We start from the raw sequence: 25,771 nt of genomic DNA, 5'->3' as shown, positions 1-25,771 counted from the left end.
GATTTTCAGAGGTTTTGTGCTAGCTTCAGTCTAGGAAGTTTCCTACTGGAGTTATGGGAAGTTTTTTTAATTCTCAGGTTTAGTCAGAGCCAGAAGAAGGATCATAATGTTTCCACTTCTGTGACTTTTGTCTCAAATTCTCCTATAGTTTTAAAAAATGAAGTACTTTTCTGGCAAGATGTTCTTTTTTACCACTACAGCTTCTTTTTGTTCTGTGTAATGACAGTAGTTATACCAGCAAAAATCCCTCTTTTGACCCTCTATGAGATACATCCACATACTAGCAAGTTATTTCAAGGATAAGTGAGCCCTAATTAGCCACAAGCCTACCTTTCTGGACACCTGCCTTGCTAGAACAAGTGAAAACTACTTAACAGCAAGTTTAATATCATAAAATGATAGCAAAATATTCCGCAGGGACCTGGCACTTCTTACAGAAAAAAGAAAAAAAAGTTTAATATGTAAGGAAATACAATAGAAACTGGAAATTGTGATTTCATTTTCCCTTTTCCCTTTTAGTACATATTAGATTGGTTTGGTATGGTGATAATGTGAGCCTTTCAGCGACATTCATAGAAAGTGTTTTATTTTATCAGGAGAGGATTAACCGATGTCGGCAAAATGATTATTTAAAATAAAAAAAAAAAAAACTTTCCTTGAATAGATATTTATTAGTGATTCAGAATCAAAATAGTTTAGAATTGCTATTTTTTGGAAGGCTGTCTTAAGTTTTCATCGCTGAGCCCCCAGCTAAGAGCTCGGTATTAGTTTCTCTTAGAATGTAAATTCCATTTTTATTCTAAATTTTTAAGGTACATCCCCTTTTAAGGTACATCCCCATCCTAATTTTTTAAGGTACATCATCCATCCCCCTCCCCCCACCCCCTTTTTTTTTTTTTTGGAAGATAAGGACTGTCTCACTTTTTACCCATTTTCTGCTTGTCTGTCATTCAAGGACGAAACATTCAACCAACCCAAATAAATCTCATCTGTCAGTTACATGAATGTTGCACTATTTTGTTTTTAGGACTTAAGTGTCTTGTTGACTTCCAGAGTAGGAATAAGCTTGCTACAGCTCTGATTTTGTTGAGTCAAGTGGAATTTGACTGTTTTTGGACCTGAGATTGTTGCCTGACCTGATCAGAGCCTCTCTTCTGTTCAGTGCAGCCTGAAGTTGTTGTGGCATTCAGACATCAGGAATAATCAGGGCCCATCACTGCAAATATCAAACAGGGGTGCAGCAGGGAAACAACAGGAGTGTCAATTCCAGCTTTAGCTGTTTGGAATTGGTGCAGCAGTACCCCTCTCAGTCTCTGATCTGGCTGAAAAGACCTTGCTCAATTTCACTTTATACTAAAGTTTGTTTTCACAGTTTCCTACCTGGACCATTGTAGGCGACTTGTGCTGTGGAAGTTATGTCTACGCTAGAGTAACACACAGGCCCCAGTCTGTGATCATCTGTGCTATTAAACTGTTAACACTTGTAGGCTCCCTGTGTAGTCAAAGCAAGGACAGTCATCGATGAAATGGTTTATGGTATCTAATATCAAACAGTCTCAAGCAGAGTGTCCCCTAAGGGTGCCAAAGCCTTTCACTGTTAAAGATTTACCTGAGAAGACACTGAAGCAGGCTGCCCAGACTAGCTGTGGGTGTCCCATCCCTGGAATGTTCAAGGCCAGGTTGGATGAGACTTAACACAACCTGATCTAGTAGAAGGGGTCCCTGCTTATAATGGGAGAGTTGAAACTAAATGATCTTTAAGGCCCCTCCCAACCTAAACCATTCTTTGATTCTCTGATTTTATGACCTGAAAATGGGTCTCAGTCAAAATTAGGCTAACTCTGGTGCCAGAGTCACGGCTAGGAAGCAGTCAAGAGCAGCAGACAAGAGCAGCAATCAAGAGCAACCCTGTCAGTGCCTCGACTTTGCCTGCCCATCAGATTGCTGTGCAAGGATCTAGCTGCCAGCCCTGGATTCCCAGTTGTCAGAGCCGCTGGCCAATGGGTATGGACCTGAGAAAGGGAATTCTCCTTTTCTCACCGCAAAGAGAGCCTTGCCAAGACTGGCAGATGGCAGCCACGACATCCTGAATGGGCAGCAGGGAATACCATTAGAAGGCCCTTTCAGCCATCCAGTCATCTGGCAAAACATTTAGACACAGTAAATAATTGGAAAGGCAGAACTGAGATAACTAAGGGTCAGCCCCCTAATTTCCATACTGTTTCAGTGTTGAGTAGATGTCTCCAAAGCTAATTTTCACCTACTTCTTGATGGGTGCAATGCAGAGTGCTCTCCCCTTTACACATCCCATCTACATGGGCCAGAAATGCTGCATGGCAATAAACAGCTCTGGGCGAAGTTCTACAGGGGAAGAGAAGTGAGCTCAGGAGATCAGAGGGTGCTTTGGTTTTGCTGCCCAACAGAGCTGCTGCTGAGTGAGATGCAGTAATCCTAGACTTCCTAAGGTCTGGTAAAGGTCCAGATTGTGGTGCAAATGTCATGTTACCAACCACCAGGATCATTGGGACATCCATTCATTTCATACTAGGCCTCAGAGACCTACGAGCCACGAGTCCTCCACCCTACAAATAAGCCATCCATGCTCCCATTGCTGCCTTTCCACTGGACCATGCTCTCCTATGAAGGTAGCTGGAGCATTTGAGGTTGGACCATGTATAAAATACATTGTGTTTGCTAGGGAGATGGATCCAGTGATATACCTGGAGTAGTTTGGTTACGTCAGTTTATCAACATTCATAACTGTGTGTCTCTAGTGATGATAAAGAGGTCTCGTACTGCCTGATGGGATGGTGATGACTTTACAAAAGTAGTTTGATTATTCTCTTTTTTCTTGTACTGTTTCTCCAGATCAACCCAGTGACAGGCCCTCGTGAAGGAGGGACAAAAGTGACCATCCGTGGGGAGAACCTGGGACTGGAGTTCAGAGACATTGCATCTCATGTCAAAGTGGCTGGAGTAGAGTGCAAACCACTGGTGGAAGGGTACATCCCAGCAGAGCAGTAAGTTGGGTGTGTGGCAGACAGTGGGCCACAGCACATCTAATACCAGTTATTGCTACCTGTGAGGTCTTAGAGGAGTCCATTTCCCTCAGCCTCCCTGAATTTCAAAGAAGATGCCATTCCTCACAACAGCTCAGAAGCTAATAATGCATTCATCAATGTATTTGGATTGTACACTTCGGGTGATCATCATGGTGTTTTCCATAAAATTATCTATATTTCAAATAACAGCCACCGCAAGGGTGTTCAAATCAAGTTAGTGAGGCAGCAGCTCCAAGAATCAGCTTTCTCCATGCAGTACTGATCATTAAGTCCTAAAGCTGCAAAGGTGTCCACCACGTGGACTGGAGGGTGGAAGAATTTTTGAGCCCAGATCTCTGTCCATTATTTGTCTACATAATTAAGTGGTGGTATGGTGGTTTACCCCAGCCAAACATCTGCTTCATTGCATACCAACAAAAAAAAGCAACAAAGAAAAGCCACCATTTATTAAAGAATAATTTAGTATAACTTAGTGGAACAAATTTGGATCCTGGACTGGAAAGCAGCAAAGGATCTGTTAAGTCTTCAGTTTATTTCCCAAGAATGTGGGCTATTTGCTCTGATTTCTTCTCACATAGTTTGTTAAACCATTGCTAAACCTTTGCCTCTGTTTCATATTTTATCCACAGGATTGTATGTGAGATGGGGGAGGCGAAGCCCAGCCAGCATGCTGGATTTGTGGAGATCTGTGTGTCTGAGTGCAAACCAGAGTTCATGGCCAGGTCTTCACAGCTCTACTACTTTATGGTAAGATCCTGCAAGAGGATCTGGGCCCTGAAGGTCCTCAGACCCTGGTCCACTTCTCAGAGTCTGTTCTCTGACTAAATTCCATCTCTATGCTCTTCACTGCCATCCTGAGTACACCAAGTTGTTCCTTCCATTTCCTTTCAAAATCGTTTTTTTTTTTTTAATGAGCAAAAATAGCTCTCCTAATTAATGTTTTAACAATCTAATAATAGTCCAAATTATTAGTTCAGTTACAGTTTGATACGGCCGTGATCCAGAATAGTACAGAAAATCCTCATTAATAGTTAAAAATGCTGTATAGAAAAGAAGAGAAAAAGAGAAGGGAATAGGAGAGAAAAGATGAAAGAAAAGGGAAAGGGAAAGGGAAAGGGAAAGGGAAAGGAAAAGGAAAAGGAAAAGGAAAAGGAAAAGGAAAAGGAAAAGGAAAAGGAAAAGGAAAAGGAAAAGGAAAAGGAAAAGGAAAAGGAAAAGGAAAAAAAAGGAAAAGGAAAAGGAAAAGGAAAAGGAAAAGGAAAAGGAAAAGGAAAAGGAAAAGGAAAAGGAAAAGGAAAAGGAAAAGGAAAAAGGGAAAGGAAAAGGAAAAGGAAAAAGGAAAAAGGAAAAAGGAAAAAAAGGAAAAGCTTTCCTGGTATCTCACTTACCTATGATGTGATGCTCTCCCTGCCAGGATCTCTCCAGGTTCTATGGTCAAAGGCACCAGCATCCTTTAGCAGAAACATGGTGATTGTCACTGCAGTCATCACTACCCAGTGATCTTGTGAAGAGTGTGATGTCCATAGTAGGGATTCTTCCTCCTCACCCTTAGGAACACCATGGGGGTATCTTCCCCCTCTGTCCATTGACTTTCCCTGGTCCCCAGCACCAGTGTCAGTGCTGCTCAGCACACAAACTGCTGCTGCCTTTGGTAGGCATTTGGCCAAGTATCCCCAGCACTGAGCTCAGGGTGAATCTTTGGGTATTTGGGACATTTGTGACCAGCTCAGACTGTGAGTGAGCTCTGTGCAATCGATGCTCTGTAGTGAAATGCTAGACAGCAAACAACCTTGGACTTCAGTCAGCTTTTAAGGGTTATTCCTGCATATGAGATCTCACACAGGCTCAGAATAGTGAACATCTGCTCTCTCAGAGGTGTGGTTGCAACAGTCTCATAGGTCTTGGATCATGGGGGTTAGTCTCTTCTCTCAGTTAACTAGTGATAGGACAATAGGCAGTGGCCTTAATTTGTGCCAAATGAAGTTCAGGATGAATATTAGGAAAAACTTCTTGAAGGAGTGATGAGGCATTGGCACAGGCTGCCCAGGGAGGTGGTGGAGTCACCATCCCTGGAGGTCTTCAAGAAGGGAGTAGATGTGGCACTGAGAGTCTTGGTTTGCAGATTATGGTGGGTGTGGGTTGATGGTTGGACTAGATGATCTTAGTGGTCTTTTCCAGCCTTATTGATTCTTTGATTCCATGATAACCCTCAGCTCAGCCAAGGTCTCTCTTGGGTCTCAGGTACATCCTCAGACTTAAGTCCAGGGCATTCCTCTGAGTGATGCCCATAGGACTGGATTGCCTAAACAACAATACCCTGGCTTTTTTTATATACCTTCCTGCTACCTCTGCACATAACCATGTGTCCAGTTGTGGGAAGGACAAGGGTCCAGACTCCTCCAGATGGGCAGCATCCCCAACAGATAGAATATCACACCATGTGGGATTTGGAAATGATGTCCAAAGAGCCTAGAGAAGGTCAGCAATGGAACCATAAGCACTACTTCCACCCACCTCCCTGCAGCAACATCTCCCAGCAAAATGGTGTTTCTTGCAGCACTAGCCCCAAGTGCTATAAGTTTCTCAAGATTCAGAGAAGGATTCCAGATGTGACTGGCCACCCTTATCTGGCACTCAAAAAGCAGTCACACTTCTCTTTTTAGAGATACAGCTGGAACTCACAGATGGGTGTAATGCACTATCTGTTGGGGACATCAGTATGCAAAGCAGTTGGAAAGGCTCTGGGCCCTTTTTTGCACTACCATAGTGGTGGAAGTTCAGTCTGAGATTGTAGCTTTGCCATGGTGAAAGTCTCATGGAAGAGAGGAGCAGAGCCCAGTACATGCTACACATTCAACTTGGATTTTTGCTCCTTTCTCCCATTTTCTGCCTGCTTTTTTTGTCCAAGAGACCTCCTTATTTCTGTAAGGCCCCTTGCTGGGGACTTGCAAGCATTGCCTGGCCTTGATCTGTTCAGATCTGTGCAGGTCTGAGATGAGAGGGTCTCTTTGTTCCCATCAAAAGCTCTCAAGTCCTGCAAGGGAATCAGTCTTTTCAAAAATAATTCACATGCCTGAGAATTTGTTCCTGGCAAAGTGAACTGGTAATGAATACAAATATCTTAGATTTCCCCCTTGAACTGCAGTGATCTCTGTATTTTCCAATGTCACTCAGGTATTACCATGATGTGGGGGGCATAGATATACCTCAAGAACTAGCCCCCACCTCTCAAACAGAAGGGCTCTTTCCAGGACATTACACTTCAGCATGTCACCTTTGCTACTCTTGAAATTACTGTCTGATGTTGATCATCCATGTCCATCTGTGACAGCTTTTCCCTCTGCTTGCTGGCTTTCTGGCTGCCAGCTATCCCAGCCATGCATGAGTGTGAGGTCTACAGGGTGTTTCCTACTGCATACCTCGATACCTTTGTGCTAGACAGGAAAAAACACTGATGCTCCCCAGCCTGCCCATCATATGCCCCCTCCTGTGTCCTTTGCTTTCATAGTGTGAGGTGTTCATTGGCATGGCTTGGCTTCCTTTGATATTTCTGCCAAGAGAGTAGAGATGTTTTTGCACACATTGCAACATGCCTTGGTGTCCCACAATGGTGGGTGGCAGCTTTAAGGGAAGGAAGATGTTTGAAAATCAACGATGGGCATCACCTGGGAGTTAATTGCTGCTAACAGACACGTAGCAAATCCTATGGAAAATTGCTTTTGCAAAAGGTTTGAAGCAAAACAAGGTCAAATTTGGACAATAGGTTCTGCCTCCTTTTCTCCCGTGAGAAGTGGAAGGGCCGATTATTTGTACTCAACAGAATATCTTATTTCAGTGTTTTGGAAAAGAGGTAGCTTAATTTAGAGATGCTAGAGCAATTTTTCTTAACGTTTCTAAGCAGAACTTTTAGATTCAAAATGCTGGGTTTTTTTTTTGTTTTTTTTTTTTTTTAAATGGTCTGTGATCAAAAATGCAAATTGCATTGGAGAGTTCAATAAGCCAAAAGGGAAACAAAACATTTGGTTGCACGCTGAAGTGGAATTTATGATGATCTAAATGAAAATATTTTTAAAGCATTTTGTTGCTCTGGTTATTGCCATTGTCTTTCAATCCATGAAATGCTACCTTAATTCTTCTTTTCAGTTCAGACACAGAAGGAGTTAGCCTTTATTTTGGTTTAGCCCATGTGATTTGGGTTGCTCTGGCTGCATCTTTTTTGGGCCTGATCCTAACATCCGTGTTTCCGGAGGGCATTTTGAGCAGGCTCAGAGAAGGCTGTGTACTACTCTTCCAGCTGTTGCTATTGATCCAATAGTAAAGGATATCTGGGTGCATGAACTGAGTGGGTCTATACCCTCTCTGAACCTTTATTCCCAGAGTCAGTGATGTGGGATCCAATGTCTCAACGTACACCATGAGGTCAGTTCAGACAAAGCTTTTATGGCAGCTTCTCTCTGGACAACTTATGCCAAGAAGCTGCTAGTAGAAAATAAAAGTTGGAACAGCAGAGGAAAGTAGCCAAGACTCAAGAAATATACAGGTGACTGGAGATTCTTGTCCCTCAATGGAAGAAAGACATCAGTGGTCTGGAGCTTGTCCAGAGAAGGGCAACAAAGGTGGTAAGGGGTCTGGAGCACGGCCTTTACGAGGAGGACTGAGGGAGCTGAGATTGTTCAGTCTGGAGAAGAGGAAACAAAGGGGAAATCATATTGTTCTCTGTAACTACCTGAAGGGACGTTGTAGTGAGATGGAGGTTGGCCTCTTCTCTTGTGTTACTAGTGATAGGACTAGAGGGAATTGGCTTCAAGTTATGCCAGGGGAAATTCAGACTGGACTACTGGAGAAGTACTACTTCTCTGAAAGAGTGGTCAGATGCTGGAATGGGCTGCCCAGCGAGGTGGTAGAGTCACTGATCCTGGACGCGTTCAAGGAATGTTTAGACGTTGTGTTGAGGGACATGGTTTAGTGTTAGGTGGATGATTGGACTGGATGATCTTGTAGGTCTTTTCCAACCATGGTGATTCTACGATTCTGTGATTCTCTCATGACTGGGAGTTGGACTTGCTGACCTTTAAGGGTCCCTTCCAACTCAAACAATTCTATAATTCTGTGATTTTCTGGCCCCTTCCTTCCCTCGCTGTCATTGTTCTGCTTCAACCTATCACAGATCCAATAGATGCCCATGCATTTTCCATCAACTTTCACCAGAAAGGAAATGGTAAACAGTCTGGAGGCTGATTTTTACTGCAAACGTGCTGTGCAGTATTTATGAAGGCCATTGTGAATAATTAATGGCTTATTGCAACTTTGAAAGCTTAGCTGTAAAAACCTTTTGTGAGATTGGCACGAGATGCATCAACACTTTGCCAAGGAGCATTGCTGATATAATTTCAATATTCAAGAGACCTCAATGGGGCATGTTCATTTATTATGCACTGGGGAGAGGGGGCAGAAATGCCCAAGGACTGAACAAGGACTTCAGATCTTTAACTCAAATGTCTTTAAATGGTTTGTAAAGCATCTGCTATTGCACCAAGTTGGCAACTTTCAACCCATTTTCTCACAGGTGGGAAGTCATCTCCCAGTATCTGCCTCCTGGGCAGAACTACTTGGCACTGGTACTTTGACCATCAATAAAGAATTGAAGAGGCATTGCCATCACAGCATGAGGCAGTACCTTTAAAACAGAGAAGCCCTATAAATGAAGGCCCATCTGTTTTGGGAACTTGTAACCCAATAAAAACTATTATAGAGAATAGTCACAGGATAGTGAAAGGAACAGAGCATTTATTTGTTCTTCATTTCTTCTCCTCTTATACATCTCCCCAGCCTTCAGCAATTGATAGATGAGGAACTTCATGAGGTAGTTTCCAAAACACCATGTCAGAAACAGACAAGTGTAAATGCAAGAAGTGTCCAGCTTTGTCAATACATTTTTCTACTGGATTGTAAGTCTGATTTTCACATTCAGCTCTTTCTCCAAGCAGTAGCTTCATTTTGAACAAAAGCAAAGAGGAAACCTTGCTGCTGTTTTTCAAAATGGTTAACCAGAAGGGCACAGGGACAGAGAGAGCTGTGTCTGTGTGAAAGAGGGAGCTGTGGTGTGTGTCAGGCATTTTATAAACACAGATTAATAGTCTCCAAAGCTCAATAAGGTGACAGCATGTTGTACCTGCTCATTCAGAGGAGCTGAGGAGAGCTTCAAGCATTTGTGTCATCATTCTTAAAGAGAGGGGGAAAAAATCTTCATTTAAATGCATATAGTGGCTTTTCACTTGGGACTGAGTGGAAAGTTTTCCTATTAAAATGCAAATGAAAGAATAAACTGTAACTCCAAGTTTCTCCCTGAAAATGGATGTCTCCTCTCTGCATTATGGCAATAGGGTGATCTGTGCTTTCAGAGTGTAAGTATTTTATCTTGCTTTTGGGAAGAATGGAGTTGGAGGGCAAGAAAGAAGTTACAGATTTGAGGCCCCTTAAGGTGCCTCTCTTTTAGTATATTAATGCATATTATATTATGGTTGGAAAAGAAGCTCAAACAAGTAGGAAACAGAGAAAAAAGTATTCATCTGTACAGTGTTCTTTCTCGTGGCTGTAGTATTTCAGAGAACACCTTAACATGAGTGATGCTGTGTTGTATCAGTGCAGGAACACATGCCATATAAAATTGTTTCAGCATCAATGTCTGACAAAAGAAAAAGATTTAGGTTCATGTGGTGGGCCTGTGAGACTCAAAACATGTGTTCAGATGCTCTGAATTGCAGCTCTTCTCCTGTCCAAGGAAAAGAGCTGTGATCACAGGGAGAGGTTTTAGTTGAGCTACACAGCAGGTCCTGTTTCTTTGGTAGGTCAATGGACTTTTGGAATAACCTTTTCAAGACTCAGTAGTTTTCAACACTTGTGAGCTCCATAGTTTTCTCTGGAGACAAAGAGCCTCAGTTAAGATCTGATAAGACAGTTCAAGATCCAGTTTATCCTGTGGAAATGTTGATGGGAAAAAGCTCCTGAGTTGTACTAAGTGGGTAGTAGAGATAAGACAGGTCATGGTTGAAAGCTACCCCAGGCATGGAGTTGACTTTGGAAGCTGAGAGCATTTCTGAACAGGTACATGGGCAGGCCTTATTCTGCAGGGATTTTGAAATCACTGAAGTTTTGAGTTCGTCTTACCTAAGTTGTCATTCAAGCAGTGGTGGAGTTACCACCTCTGGAAGTGTTCAAGATACGTGTGGATATGATACTTAGGGACATGTTTAGTGGACATGGAGGGGATGCATTAGTGGTTGAACTAAATGATCTTAGTGGTTTCTTCCTACATTAATGATTCTATTAAGGCACTGGAGACATTCCAGGCTCCTCTTTTACCAGGAAAATATGGATGTCTTCTGAAGTCCATCTAATGTTAAACTTCTGGGAGCGCCTATATTTCCTTAACACTATGGGTACCTCTGCTCATCTCCTGTGCTGTCAACATGACCCTTTGCTTTCACAGACTTTGACACTCTCTGATCTAAAGCCAAAGCGAGGACCTGTGTCAGGTGGCACTCAAGTGACGATTACGGGCAATAACCTCAATGCAGGCAGCAACGTCATCGTGACCTTTGGGCGACAACCTTGCCTCTTCTACAGGTACAGATGAGTCCTTCCTTCCTTACATACCTGAGCCTGAAAGATGTAAGCAGTCACAGTCAAGAGACTTCTTCTGCAGCCCAGACAACCTGTCCTTTGAGTAATTCTTGGCTGAACATGTTCTGTAGTGGGACCTTTGCATTCTTCCCCAGCGCAGTATGACTGAGTACGTTGTGGTGTGGGAGAATAGGATTTATTTCATTGTTTTGATTGCTATTTGATGTGCTTTTTCCATGGCTCTTTGTCAGATTTCACTACAATTCTCCACGGTCCCATGCTTTGCTACTTGCTCTGAGAGTATGTAATTTAAAAGATTCATTTTCATGTCCCTACTTTCGTAAAAGCAAAACTGAAAATCTGACAACAACAGTTATAAGTATTAAAACACCTCCCTTTTATCCAAGAATAGTCCCATAGTGCTGAGAAACAGATGACTTGCAACATTTTAGTTCAGGGTTGGCTCCTATTCAATTGCAGTTCAGAGGCTTAATGTCAGTGTTACCTGCTGAATGTTCCCTGATCCCTGTGAGAATGAGCCTAAATCCAGTTCCCAGGGGCTCCTGCAGCTCAAAACTGCCCAGTGCAATGCACTTTGCTGCCAGTATTGGTGGAAGCTGAAGACAAAGTTGGCACATTTCTCCCAGCTTGTCTTTGGCAGAAGAAGAAGGACCCATTCACAAGGAAGCTGGGACTACTGTCCTGGGGCAACACATTTCCATCTCCTGGCTGTTGGGATCCTGTTTAGCTGCCTGTCATGACCACAGTGATTTAAGATCTATAATGCACGAGGGTGAAGTCACAGCTTGTGATTTAAAAGGACAAGTGGGAACCACAGCTGGTTGGGGTTGCTTACAGATCAGACTAGGGAGTTTTAGAAGGATGGTTTTCAGAGAAATTTAAAGAGCACCTGAAGGGTATGTTTGAGGTACATGCCATACTACAAGGAAAGGATGGACTCCATTTTATCTTTCTAGGGATATGAGATGAGGTTGTGCCACACATCACAGGGCTGGGAAGGCTGAGGGTGGTAGAAGCTTGGATTTTTGGCTGTTTACTGAAGGCAGTGCCACTGCAAAATTCAATCCTGGAGTTGTATTTGAGCCTTGCCCAAAACAAAAACATTCTTCCAGAATCCATTTTAAGTAAAATCATGAAATGCTTCCTGCTAAGTTAGCATTTCCCTAGCAAAGGTCCCAGGCATGTTGCAAATGGCACTTAAACAAGGCTTACAGCCCTAATGCAAAGTAAACTTTATTATCCCAGACTGGAAAGCTGAGGTGCAAACACTCCCATTTTATGAGCTGCTGCTGAATATGCCTGCAGGCAGAAAGGAAACATCCATCATGTATTTAATCGCACAGAAATATTTCTGCAGCGAGGTCTGTTCTGGACTTCCCTTGAGATTCAGTTTATATTTTGAGACCTGAGTAATAGTGGCTTGTGTCGTTTTACTTAAACCAGTGGAAAGGCAATGGCACTTCCTGTGATGAATTTGTCACACAATACCCAGCATATTCCTGCAGCTATGAGTTTCAGCATTTCACAGTGAATAGGTTAAGATCACAGGACATAGGAGTAAGGAACTGGGTTCTTAGTGGCTTGCTACTTGCAGAGCCTCAATTATATATACTTGTTTCTTCTCATAGGAGATCCACCAAGCACATTGTCTGTAACACCACTGCCTCAGATGAAGGCTTTGAGAAGGTAAAGGTGTCTGTGAGAGTGGACAAGGCCAAGATACACCAGGAGCTGCAGTATGAATATGTGGAGGATCCAACCATCCTGAGGATCGAGCCTGAGTGGAGCATCTTCAGGTAAGGATCCCACAGACACTTGACACCAGTTCCTGGAAGCAGTGGTACGTTTGTGATGGTTTTTGATAATGAAAGGTACTTTCCAAGCACTGTGTTCACTAGAAAATGTGTATTTATCTAGCTACTTCACAGAGTCCAAGAACCATGATATCTGTTGGACTTGCCTTCTGGGACGTCCTTAAATGCCAGCAAAGTTCTGTATATTCACGACAGCACCTTGGATGCTCAGACTGTACCTGTGGCCTTGTGTACACCTGGGACAACATTTCCAAAGAACCTAGTGAGGGATGGACAAGATCCATACCTCTTCTCCAAACTGACACAGTGTAGTCCAAGGCTGAATTAATCTTTTTAAGCAGAGCACAGCTTCGTGGCTTAGTACATCAAAATCCAGCTGCAATTGCACACCAGAAGCTTGTCTTGGTTTCTCCAGTACCCAAATGCTACCTATCCAAGTGATATTAGATTCTACTGGGGCCGTTGTATTCCTGAAGACTTTGATTCTTATTTTTTCTGATCATGCCTGTGTTTTGGGTTCCACTGGGCTAGATCCACATCTTTTCATGTTCCATTGGTCATGACTGTGCTTAGAAACGAGAATAGTACTTGGGTTTGAAAGCACCTTGTTACAGCCTTCATGTGCCCGTTGGCTTAGGACTAAGTCTTCCTTGTTTCCCTATCATGCTTGAAAGCTGCAGAGCCATCTTCTGAGATGAAAAACAAAGAAAGACCTGGTCCCTGCCCTACAGAAGGGCATTCCTCCTTGTTAGGTGCTCTTTTGCTCTTCAGCCTGCTGCTTCTTCCCCTGCTACTTTGGTGAATGTGGAAGGTTCATCTGAAAATGTCTGAGAGGATCATTTGTCCAGGTTGTGGAAGACATGAAAGTGTTACCCAAATGCTCTCAGAATCCTACAGAAATGGTCTCAGGAAGAAAGAAATTGGTTATTAAATGCACTGGTATTTCCTTGAAAAGATACAAAATAAGAAATCTTAGTGTCCCTTCATTCATCCACTTCAGCTCTCTGCTCTCCTGTCAAACAGGATTGATCGGGGTATCTGGGGATTAGGAGCAGGACTCATAAATCCCTTCAGTTCAGCTCCCCTCCAGAAGATGTTTTCACAAATCAATTAGTGCCTTTAATTACCATGAGGGAATTTACCGATTTAGCTGGATTGAATCTTTACACATTGAGCTTGAAGCTTTCGTGTCTGGATTTTCCATTTCGGGGTTTTACTTTCAGTCAGAGTCCAGGTTATCAGTAAAATGAGAAATCACTTTAGTCCCTTCCTTATTAAAGTGAGTTTAGGTCTGGTTAAAAGGTGCAAGATTGACAGCCAAGGAGAGTGAATTCCCTTGTTATCCCCAGGAAAGTTACAGAACAGGGCCTTTCCTTCATCTGGCTTCAGGCTGGAGATGAGAGGAGATCTCCAGAGCCTTTTGCTCCTTGGTTTCTCTTTTGAAGCTCCCAGCAAGAGACAAAATGCAGCCAAGGAGAGGCTTGAGGTGTATTGGCAAAGTTTCACTTGGCCATGGGGAGCAGAGACACAGAGAGCTGGGTGAACACAGTGCCAAGTCAAGTACAGAGAGTCAAACAAGAAATAATTTAGTTGAGATACATGAATCTGGAGATAGACTGAGTAGGCTTTTCCTTGCTATATATGTTATTCAGGATGATTCATTGCAGAAATGCACTGTGCTTCTCTGATCCATCACTCCTGACTGAGAGACTAAGCTGTTTTGAGGGGTAGATGATTGCTCCTAAACCAGCATTGCAAGATTAGTGAATGAAGGTATCCAGACTGGCTTAAAACCTTCTCAAGTGTCATTTTCCAAGGCAATAAATAAAATATTATGGATAATTTATCCCCATAGTAAAAAAAATAATAAAAATAAAAAAATAAGAACTAGAATGTTATAAGCCTCCATTAATACTTTTTATTGGGATTTGATTTGAATTATGTCCAGCAAGTATGCAGGTCTGCAGAATGAAAATTATACTTAGAGCTTTTGGGCAAAGGAGAGTCAAATTAAGAAAGCTCCTGGTGTTGGTGCCTCTAACTTTTTGCTGGAGAGCAGTGTCTGTCACTGTTCTGGTCTGACCTGGTCAAGAAGTGGCTGCAACTGAAGTCAGTGGGCAGCAGTTCTCAAACAAAAGCAAGCAACAGTTGAATTAGCTTGATTTGCAAGCTAGACTGAACCTTTAAGTGGATTCATGTCATGAGTGAACATGACTACTTCAGCTTTTTTTTTGCAGAGAGTAGACCCCTCTCTGATCCAGTGCTGTTTCTGTGCTTAGTAACTGTGATCTGAGCCTGCTAAGCTCAATTTCCAAAGCAAATAGAGAATTTTTAACACATGGGTTTAAAACTGTATGCACAGATGTAGTTGATTAAATAAAAGGGTTTATTTATACATACACACACTCATATATATATGTATATATGCACATGCATTTGATATGTCTGGAACACATTAAACTGTTGAGCAAATATGTGAAATCCCTTCTAGTTTGAATCAGCAGATATTCATAGAAATAATAAGTAATAATATGAATAATAAAAGCCCACAGCCAAAAATCCACATGAAATGAGATAATGGATACTTGGTTTGTGAATTTATCATCTGGTTTCTGAAAAACAGGGTCTCCCTGGATGTTGTCAAGGATATCTAATTTGTAACTGAATTCTGGGGAAAGGATAATTTTTCTGTAAGGCAGGGATGGGGAAACTCTCTCATAAGTAAATGTGTGAGTTTAGAAGAAATCCTTTGTGTGATCAAGAGAACCCAGCCATTCAAACAGACCTCACAGAGCAAGCAGAATATACATTTACCCCATTAAGTTTCCCATGGGAAATTTCTCACCACTACTCATGTTACGATAGGATAGTTAGAACTTAAGGTATTCAGCAAAGTCAGATATGGTCCCTGGATCAGTCCATATAGGCACTGCTTGAAAGACCATAAGGAACCTCTCAGAGAAGTGTCACAGAAGGACCTGAAGAAAGGTACTGTTGTGACAGCACTCGTTGGTAGAGCTCATGGCTTCACCATTACCTATTGCTAAAGACTTGTTATCTGTGGTTAAAACAATGATCTCCATGTCTTGGGAGGATGGCAAGGACTTCTTTATGACACTGGGGAAGCCCTTCTTGTGCCATCCTTCCTGCGCCTATTCTTAAGATGATTTACAGGCATCTTGAGCAATGTTTAAACTAGTAAATACTTAATTCAGGTCTGTTTTGAGTCCAGAAGCCAGCTAGTAGACATAGCTTTCATCCATACTATCAAATGATCTTTCTTCCTTGAAAGGTAGTGTAGCTTCATCCATTTATTGAAAGTACTCCCTGGCCCTTGCTATACCTCATACCACAACCAGACATTGTCTAGGGAGTGTTAAGACAATTTAAACCAAGCCAGTGTACTGCTAACAGCTTAAAAGCATGGGTGGCCACCAGCCAATGTTTGAGCTGATGTCCTGGCCCTGTTGCAGTTATCAGTGTGGAATTAGATAGAGGGGTTGAAGTACAGGGTGGAACAGGCTGCCTAGGGTGGTGGTAGAATCACTGTCCCTGAAGATGTTCAAGAAAAGAGTAGATGTGGCACTGAGGGACACGGTTTAGTAGTGTGGTGGCTATGGGTTGACAGTTACATTAAATGACCTTAGTGGTCTTTCCAACCTTAATGATTCTATTATTCTATGATACAGTCCCAGCTAGCTGCATTCAGCTCTTTGAAAGCTGAGAGCGTCACTGCTGAGCAGATGTATATATTGGCATCCATTTTTACCTGCTCTATCTGATTAGTATTGGAATATATACTGGAAGAACTTGGAAAACAAGGGTTAGAACTAGGGAGATCTGTTGGCCATCGCAGACTTCTTCCTTACCGTTTCCCTATCCTCTGATGTTTTCTCCAGTCTCATTTATAATGCACTTAATTCACCTTTCATGCATGCAGAGGTTTATCTAGAAGCTGGAAAGGATTCTACGTTTTCTTTTCTCCATCCCATACAAATACAACTGATTTCTGCATGACTTTCCTTCCCATTCTCAGTAAAGAGCTGCAGGAAATAAATTGAAGCCTGGAAAGTTTCTAAGGGTAGTTGCTGAGGCAGGTGCCAAAATTGAGGAGATTGCTCCTCCTGCCTGGGAAATCTTCAGTTCTGCAGCAGAGGCTGGGCTGTCCAGTGATGACATTTCTTCATTCTGTCTTGAATGCTGGAGTCCTGACAGCTGAAATTTTCACTTTCTCGGGTAGCTCTTTCCCCTTCAGCCCTTGCACCCCATTGCCTCTGCTACAGGCATTCATGTGCTGCAAAGGGAAAGCCCATCTGACTGAGCAGTGCTGGCTTGGTTTGAGATGGCCAAACCTGATAACTGAGCCCTTCCCCCCAGTGCAGAGCTCAAAGACAACCCATATATGTTCCTTTGTGGTTTCCTTCTTCCCTCTTCTCCACACCTGGAGGTCCACAAAAGTGCAGATGGAAGAGGTGAGGAAATGGAAAGAAGAGTGTTTCTGAAAGCTCTTTCCTTCTGATGACATTGATTACATGGAATGAGGAGGGCTGTTTACATCTTGTCCTCTTAAGCTGGTCTGAGAAAGATGTTATAAAAGTGATAAAATTTACTAGAGTAGATCTGCGGGGTCATAACTTGTATGAATGAGTTCTCTCTGGACATAAAAGTGGCCGAGCAAAAGGACACAGTGACTAGAAATCTCTATTCTGTTGAGTTCTACACCATTTGCAGACCATATCTGCCTAGGTCACCCAATAGCAAGAAAGTGAATGCCTTTTTCACACCAAGTCTGAAGACATCAGCTCCATTTCTTCTCTGTGTTGCAGGACTGGGCTCCCTGGCAGAAATAAGTTAAGTGGTTCACTGAGGTGACACTGCCTAATTCAAAATGATGCTTTCTATAGCATGTTTAATATGCAAGACAGAACTACAGAATGCAGATAAGGTAGTCCTAAATCCTCAAGAATTGCTTAGTCAGGACAGGCTCTTTGAGGATTTCTCAAATTCTTGTCTAAAATAATATAGAATGGTCTGTGGATTATTCTGAAAACCCTCTTTTTGATTTTCTGCTCTTCTCATCACCAAAGTTTGTGGCTATTGAGTCCTAATAGCAGACGTGGATGCTGCTTGACAAAACAGTTTCTGGAAGCACACAGTTTTACTTATTTCTCCATGTATGAATGAATTTGTTTTGTTTGTTTTGTTTTCCTTCCTGTGGTACCATGAGATGCGGTCAGACACTTGAAAACGACATTTAGGAATACAGATCACCCACTGCTGGTCCATTCAGTCCTGATATGTATTAACTTGGTTTATGCTCTTCTTTAATTTCATTTTCTTTAGTGGCAACACACCCATTGCAGTGTGGGGAACTCATCTAGACCTGATCCAGAACCCTCAGATCCGGGCAAAGCATGGTGGAAAGGAACATATCAATGTGAGTATTGCTACTAACCTGCCACTCATGGTAGTGACAGGAGCTGCTTAACAGTCGTGGAGGCTGAAACCTCCTGTTGCATCCAGAGAAGAGGACATGATTTCTTTTAGGAAAGGCACAAGATGACCAATTAAACGAGTCATGGAATGGCATAGGTTGAAGGGGCCCTGAAGACCATCTAGTTTCAACCCTGTGCCATGGGAAGGGTTGCCACCCACTTGATCAGGGCCCTCTTCAACTTGACTTTGAACACCTAACACCTCCAGTGATGGGGCATCCACAGCTTCTCTGGGCAACCTGTTTCAGTGCATAGAGAATTTATGTTGTAGTGCAAACTACTCCTGCAAAGCTTTCCCAATCCCTCCCCAGTCTTAAATTCCTGATGGGAATGGGTTATGCTTTGACACAGGGGATCGCTAGCTTATCTCTTGGTAACAAAGTTTTTCTGCTCCTCAGTGTCCTCTGTGGGTAGGTGAGCTAACATTTCATTGGAAAATATCAGCCTACCAGTAGAGCTGAAGATATTTTCCATGAACTCTTTTTGTGTTGGGTTTCTCTCTCCAGAACTGTGAGGTACAGAACAGCACAGAGATGACCTGCCAGGCTCCAGCACTGGCTGTTGACCCCAGTCATCAGTCTGAGCTAGCTGAGCGTCCAGAGGAGTTTGGCTTCATTCTCGACAACGTGCAATCCCTGCTGATCCTCAACAAAACCAATTTTACCTACTATCCAAACCCCATCTTTGAGGTTTTCAATCCCTCAGGGATTTTGGAGTTGAAGCCAGGAAGTCCAATCATACTGAAGGTGAGATGGGGACCAAGGATGGGATAAGGATTGTCAGACACATGCTGCCTATTGCCATTTTGTGTCTTCCAACATCCCACATCCCAACATTATATTGCATCCTATCAATCACCATTCTCAAACATCACACCAATCACTGCTCTGCATATTCCAATAGCCATAATTAAAAAATGTGAACTGCTGCTTTTAGCCACCTAAGTGCTCCCTAAATTTGCATCCAATGCTGTTTACTGTACCCAAGCCTATTTCTTGTCTTCTAGTGACTTTTCTCTCACCCTTGGGAAAATCCTTCAAAGGTCCTCCGTCATCTCTTTAACCTGAATAGCAACACAAAGAAGGAATTTTATGCTTGAACAATTCTGTATCAGCACTTGCATGAGGTTCATATGCAAATAAATGAGTGCATGCAGAATGCCTGCTTGCACATCAGGAAATATACTTCAGTGTTTCCTGATCATTTTCTGCTTGTGCAGGATTTGTGTGGAATATGGGGGAGAGAAACAGGACGGGCAGCTTTGACTGATAAAAGTCTATATCCACTGTCCCTGCTGTCTTCTGTAGGATTTTTAAGTGTCTTTTGCTTACAAAGTATGTGAATTGTGAACCATGAATGCCAAGTGCAATACTAACACTGGAGTAATAGAAATAGAGACAGAACGAAAACTCTTTTCTAACAAGTTTCATTGAGGCATGATGTTCCTTTCTATCCAGGGCAAGAACCTGATCCCACCAGTGGCAGGAGGGAATGCCAAACTGAACTACACAGTTCTGGTTGGTGAGAAGCCCTGTGTGGTGACTGTATCAGATGTGCAGCTACTGTGCGAGTCCCCAAACCTCATTGGGCGGCACAAGGTGATGGTAAGTGGTGCCTGAAACTCAGCCTTTCTTCCATGAGTTGTGTGGGAGGGTACAGCAATGTGTTTCCTTCACCATTTGCCTTCAGTAGAACGTAGAAATATCAGAGCGCCTTCTTGATACAGTACTTCTATGAATCCATACTGGAAGAGTAACTTGGTGAGCTTTGCAGACAGTGAGGGACCTTTCATCATCATAACACTTCAGGAAAATTTTCTTCTTTCTTTGTATGAACCCCAGATCCTCATGTGAATTCATTTATGTAACTTATTCCCCACATGACAAACTTTGTTAAATTCATCAGTTTCCAGCAGTTAGCTACATACTGGTGGCTAAAATTTCTCTTTAGTTAGGAGAAAAAATATGGAGGGTGTGGACAGCAGTGTGACTTTGTGATTCTGTCATCTATACAACTTAGTACTATCTTGCATATCCTTCCTGGAACCTGTGAAAAATGAACCTAGTGATTACATCAGAGGGAGCTCCCTCCTCTCTCCACTGATTTATTCACTCCTTTACTTTCCTCTCAGTAATTTGCATGCCTCAGCGCTCTTGCTTGATAAACAGCACGCCAGCAAACTCATCTGAGTTGTACAGAGCTGTGGGTGGAAGCAAGATGTGCCTGACAGCAGGCATACAGATGATCAATGTTTCTCATTGGCCATGATCAACTTTTTTCCAGCTCTGTGTTGCCCTCCCAAATCTGATATATACTTATTTAATTCAATGTAATGAGATTTGCTGAGTTTCATGGAGAGACATTGCCTTCCTCTTTATAATGAGGAGGATTTTCTGGAGTCTTTTAGAGAATTGAGAGTTTATGGTGACTGTGTCGAATCCCATTTGTGACTGCTGCTGGGACACCTCATACTGGCTACTTATCTTCTCTGTGCCAAATTTTGTCATTGGAAAATAGAGGTAATAATCCTTTTCAGCCGTGCACGTATACTATAGCTCTCAATTCATTGTTTAGCACATTAATACAGTCCAAGAGGAACAATAACAAACACAAGCTTTTCTCTGTGTAAATATGAAAGCTTTTTGAACAGAGCAATATATGTTCCCTGTCATTTTCGTGAATGTCATTAAACATATGTTTAGTCAGAGAGGGACAAAAACAATCCTAGAGAGATAAAACTCGAAGTCAGGTGAGCAATAGTCAACCCATGGGGATCAGGGAGGATGAACATCTGGCGAGGCTTTACTAATTGGGAAGACTCCTCTGTTCCCACAGCTTGGGACAGCTTAAGAGAAACCTCAGAGAAAGAAATAATCCCTTTTTGAGGATGCTGATCAAACAAGAGATACTGCTGGAAAAATGAGAAGGTGATTGCATTGTAGCCTATTGATGAGCATCAAAGTTAGGGGAAAGTTGAAGATTTCCTTGTCTAAAGCCAAGAGTGAGGCAAGCCTTTGACAGGATCTGGGCTGGGAACCAAACACAGAAGCTCAGCTGTGATGGAGGCCAGTGCTCAAGGATGGACTTTGCATTTGTAACTTACCAGGGGAACAGCTGGGCTGGGAAATGCCTCCTCCAGCATGGTGCAGCAGCTCTGTTGCCCGTGTTTCACATGAATGTCGCTCTGATGGTTGGGATAATTGACAGGTAGCTCTCTCAGGTCCTTCCCCTGCTTCTGATGATGATTTCCTGTGTGACCTTGAGCTAACTGCTGAGCAAACTCTTTCCTGCGAAGTGAAGCAGCCTAGATCTGAGAGGAGACCATGGCACTGAACACTGTGATTATTTCAAAGGGAAGAGTGACAGTGATACATGTTGGTGTCAGCATGTTTTTGCTCTGCTTCAACTTTCTGTTACTCAATCACCAAGTTAAATACTTGAGAAAATATATGTATTAAAAACACACACGCACACACAAAGGACAGAGCAGTGGTTGATAAAGATAGCTTAAAGCCCAGAGAAAAGCTCTTTTTCAAGTGAAAGAAACATCAGCAAGGAAGATCCATGTGCAACCATGGTAGAGAAGGCCTGCAGTGAAGAGATGGAGCATCAGAAAGAGTGCTGGTATTCAGTGTATGAATTAACAAACAGAAAGTTTGCTGGTATCTTTGTATAGTGAGTGGAGAGATGGTCAAGTATACTGATTGACACTCAGGGCACAGATCATGTCACCTAAAGGCAGACACATTTTGCCAGTGCAAGCTTACACTAGGAAAGACACAATCACAGTCAAGTTTTATACAATAGGAGTTGAAGAAACTCTCTCTTGAGCCCCTGTAGGTGGTCTCTATGTCTTTTATGGAAAAATCTGGCATCTGCCATAGTGTCATTTGGAGCAAATGCCAGATTAATCGACAAAAAAAGTGACAAAACTGTTGTTTAGTGATACAGAATTCAGTTGTCTGGAAGTTGATATTAGATTCCTTGGAAAAAATGCAGGATCCAAGAAATACAGTAGGGTTATTTCTGTATATTTTCCTGTTTTCATTGTATTGCTCACAAATAGTACTACAGTCTTGCAGACTTTCTTCTCCAAGAAATACATTTCCTTAGATGATGGCAGTTTGATTTGTGGACTGTGAGTCTTTCTCAGTGTTGAAAATAACTTTTGAGAGGGACTTTGCTGGACACCTACCTTTATGAGTCCAGATTCTCTATTATTAATGGAGATAAATGGGAACTTTCTCTGAACATCTCATCCTGACGTCAAAGCAGGTGACAAAAGCAACTCCTACGAATCACATGCTGAAATTGCCTTTTCTCTACATTGACCCTAAAAGTGTGCTGTGATGTCTAACTCAGAAGTGTGTATCAAAAGTTTGGTGAGAGGAATCCCACTCATGGAGCTAGGCTGGGTTGGGATTGTTTCACTCTGGTCTGATATTCCATCACGGTTCTGGATGAAAAAGGCCGCTGTGGAAAACAGAAAAATAATGATAATGACTCCATTTATTGATCCACCATGACAGGAAGGAAATTGTACAAACTAGTGAGACAATTTTGCTGTCATCTTGGGAGGATTTGGGACAGTGGTCTGTGTCAAAGGGCAACAGCTTTCAGTGAGAAGACTGATGCTTGACTTTGGAAGTTAGTCTTAGCTGAACTCACCACATAACCTATACCTAAACATCTACCCTTTGCAAGCCTTATGAAGTGGAATTGAGCCTTACATCTTGGAATATACAGGAAAAATAGGGGCTGCTGTTTCCTTGACTTGCATGGGTGCTAGACTGTTCCTTGGCCAGCGAAGATGTTCTGAAAGGTGTCCATGTCATGCTAAAGAAGTGGTCATCTGACACTATTACTTGGTCAGATGAGTTTAGGTTGGTTTAGTTTCTCCTTTTGAACACTGTCATGGATTCAATCACCCTTATGGGTCCTTTCCAACTCAGGATATTCTATGATTCTATGTTTCTAGAGGCCATCTCTAAATGATTGGACATATTCAGGGCAGAAGAGGACCTTGTGGATGGAAATGGGATATTCCAGACAGTCACTTTTAGTCTGACTATGATAATAATATTTGATCTAAGTGGCATTGGCCAGGGCACACTGAGGAACAGCCTACAGCTAGTGCTAGAGCAAAACAGAGCTCAGAGGCTGTAACTGAGGTCATAAATAATTTCCAGAAGTTGATAGGAATACAGAGATTCATGTTCCCAGATAAACCTGTGCTGGTGTGAGGCTCTCACCATGTCATGATACTTCAAGCTCTGCTTGACATCTTTCTAGGTTTATGCTGATCCATAAGCAGAGTGTTTCCCCCCTAGAGCACACTATTAGAAACTTTCCTTTTATATCTCAGTAGTACTTTTCCCACTGCCACTCAAACTTACCCTGTTTTATAGATAGCCTTGAGCATCCTTGTACTAGCCTTGAACAAGTAGCACACTGTGGGATTACTTTTTGGGAGTGGCGTGCTTGTTGTATAAATGGGCTCCCAACAGACTTTCTTCAGCAGAGTACTTTGTTGGGTACACAGGAGTACTGCCTGTAGGGTTTCTTTCCTGCTATAAAAGCAAGATCTCACAAAGGCACTTGTCCCAGAGTCCTGGGAACCTCTGGGAGTGTGTGGAGAGGAGAAAACTTATAACTGCTGTCTGTGTCAATTGTCTCCTGACCCATAATGAGGTTAGGACCCATCAGATCATACCCAAGAATCACATATCCTGTATGCATTCTGGGACTAACTGATATCAAGACAGTGCATAGCTGTTCAGTTCAGGGGAAATGAACAAATGAACCCTACACTGATATGTAGCCAGGTCCTTGGGACTGGTAAGACTTGTCTCAACAGAAGTCCTCAGCTAATCCAGTTTATGGTAACACTACCAACAGAGTTGCTTCTGTGTGACATTTCAGGTGTTTTTAGCCATTCTGTAGCCAAGTTCTTCATACTCTGTGTAACTTGAGAAGTCATCATTCATGTGTTCTCATGTGAGCTTGGCTTACATAACAGCCTTAATTGGGACGATGCTGGACCTCCTCTGTGTTCCTGCTTGTTTGACTGTTTCAGTGCAACTTTATCCTGCCTTCCTTCTAGGCTCGTGTAGGAGGGATGGAGTTCTCCCCGGGGATGGTCTACATCTCTCCAGACAGCCCCCTCAGCTTGCCAGCTATTGTCAGCATTGCAGTGGCGGGCGGCCTACTCATCATCTTCATCGTGGCCGTGCTGATCGCCTACAAGCGCAAGTCCCGAGAGAGTGACTTGACCCTCAAGCGCCTGCAGATGCAGATGGACAACCTGGAGTCCAGGGTGGCACTCGAATGCAAAGAAGGTATGGTGAGGAAAGAAGGCTGATATAGTATCAGGAGAGGGGGATTCGTTCACACAGCTTTGAGCCAAAATATCACCAAGCAGCAGGAGTGTTGAACTCCTGGTTCAAGTCTGGGTCTAATCTGACTTTGCCCTTTTTCCCTGAGTCTAGTCTTCCTCCACCTTGTGTTAACTCCATTTGCTAACTCCAGAGAGAACCCTGGCACATTGCCCTGGGGAAAGATGATGTGGGAAAGGTGAGGCTACTCTTGTCTACCTTCTTCTTCCTCTCCTTTTGTTGCTTCTCCATTTATGTCTCATTCATGTGAGTCTGAAGGTCTTTTCCGTTACGATGAGGGAGATCTGAACTGTTATTCGTGTATGATTTGTTCGTTTTTATGTCAGCTTTTGCAGAACTGCAGACGGATATTCATGAGCTGACAAGTGACCTGGATGGAGCAGGGATCCCTTTCCTTGATTACCGAACCTACACCATGAGGGTGCTTTTCCCTGGCATTGAAGATCACCCAGTCCTGAGAGATCTGGAGGTATGAAATCAGCATCACCATCTGCAAGATGTGTTGTGACAATGGACAGGACATGGCTTAAAATGTTGTATTTTACCAGGGACAAAACAGTACCTCATTTACAGTCTACTGAAAAAGGATGATTTTTACTGTTATTAGATGTTAAATTCTGTTTGATCACTCATCTCATCAGAAGAGTCCCATACATTTGTGTGAATTATGAGTTTGCTGTTTTAAGCTCCCCCTTGGTTTCCATCCTGTTTGTTTTCTAGACCATGTAGGTGCCAGGAAAAAAGTCTTAGAGCAGAAAAGCCTGCCTGTATCATGTCAGCTTTGTCAGTTGCTGATGCCACCCAGAGTCCTTTTTTCCTGGCAACACCTATAATATGCATTCTCTAAAGGAGGTCCACCTTTGCTGTGCTCTGTGGTTTGCAGTGAGGTCAGAGACACACAGCATCAGTCTGCCTATAACCTGCCCACATGTTCCTTCTGCATCCCAGCTCTCAATACCATAGCAGTGTGAGGATAGTGTGATACTGCCCAGCAGAAAAGTGTCTGAATACTGCCTGCATTACCTCCTTGGCTGCTTAAGTTTTACAGGCCTGGATGGCGTTGTCCATTCTGGTTCAAGGCTTGGCAGATAGACAGGACCTGCTCTAGGGATATTTGGGCCAGAGAAGCTGGTCATACACCATGGCCAAAGCCAGCAAGATCCTTGGCTGAACTCTCTGCAAAGCCTCTGGCAAACTCTATGCTTCGGAGAGGCTCTGGCATGGAGTTTCCTGGAGGCAAAAACTTAAGTTAGTTGGCAGAGGATGAGTTGGAATAGGATTTGGCACAGGCAATTCCATGCTTTGCTGGCTGTGTAAGCAGGGGTTCCTGCTACTTTTTGCTTCTATACTTCAGGAGGGCC

At 42.8% G+C, this 25,771-nt stretch overlaps 1 protein-coding gene across 1 annotated transcript in view; it reads left to right on the top strand.

The window, feature by feature from the left end:
* The window catches only part of PLXNA4 (plexin A4), a 451,631-nt gene that overhangs the window by 378,416 nt on the left and 47,444 nt on the right, over positions 1 to 25,771 (top strand). The window contains exons 13-21 of the mRNA XM_065743801.1: positions 2,869 to 3,020; positions 3,692 to 3,809; positions 10,552 to 10,688; positions 12,335 to 12,502; positions 17,864 to 17,957; positions 18,522 to 18,761; positions 19,473 to 19,619; positions 24,119 to 24,353; positions 24,737 to 24,879. Coding sequence (XP_065599873.1) covers positions 2,869 to 3,020; positions 3,692 to 3,809; positions 10,552 to 10,688; positions 12,335 to 12,502; positions 17,864 to 17,957; positions 18,522 to 18,761; positions 19,473 to 19,619; positions 24,119 to 24,353; positions 24,737 to 24,879 — 1,434 coding nt within the window. The remainder of the gene's footprint in view (positions 1 to 2,868; positions 3,021 to 3,691; positions 3,810 to 10,551; positions 10,689 to 12,334; positions 12,503 to 17,863; positions 17,958 to 18,521; positions 18,762 to 19,472; positions 19,620 to 24,118; positions 24,354 to 24,736; positions 24,880 to 25,771) is intronic.

This window comes from Cyrtonyx montezumae, unplaced genomic scaffold (assembly GCF_038088225.1).
Source record: "Cyrtonyx montezumae isolate F1298 unplaced genomic scaffold, pur_monq_1.0 scaffold_3, whole genome shotgun sequence".
Taxonomy (NCBI): Eukaryota; Metazoa; Chordata; class Aves; order Galliformes; family Odontophoridae; genus Cyrtonyx; species Cyrtonyx montezumae.
The sequence above is the reverse complement of the archived record's forward strand: the minus strand, read 5'-3'. Positions and strand labels throughout refer to the sequence as shown.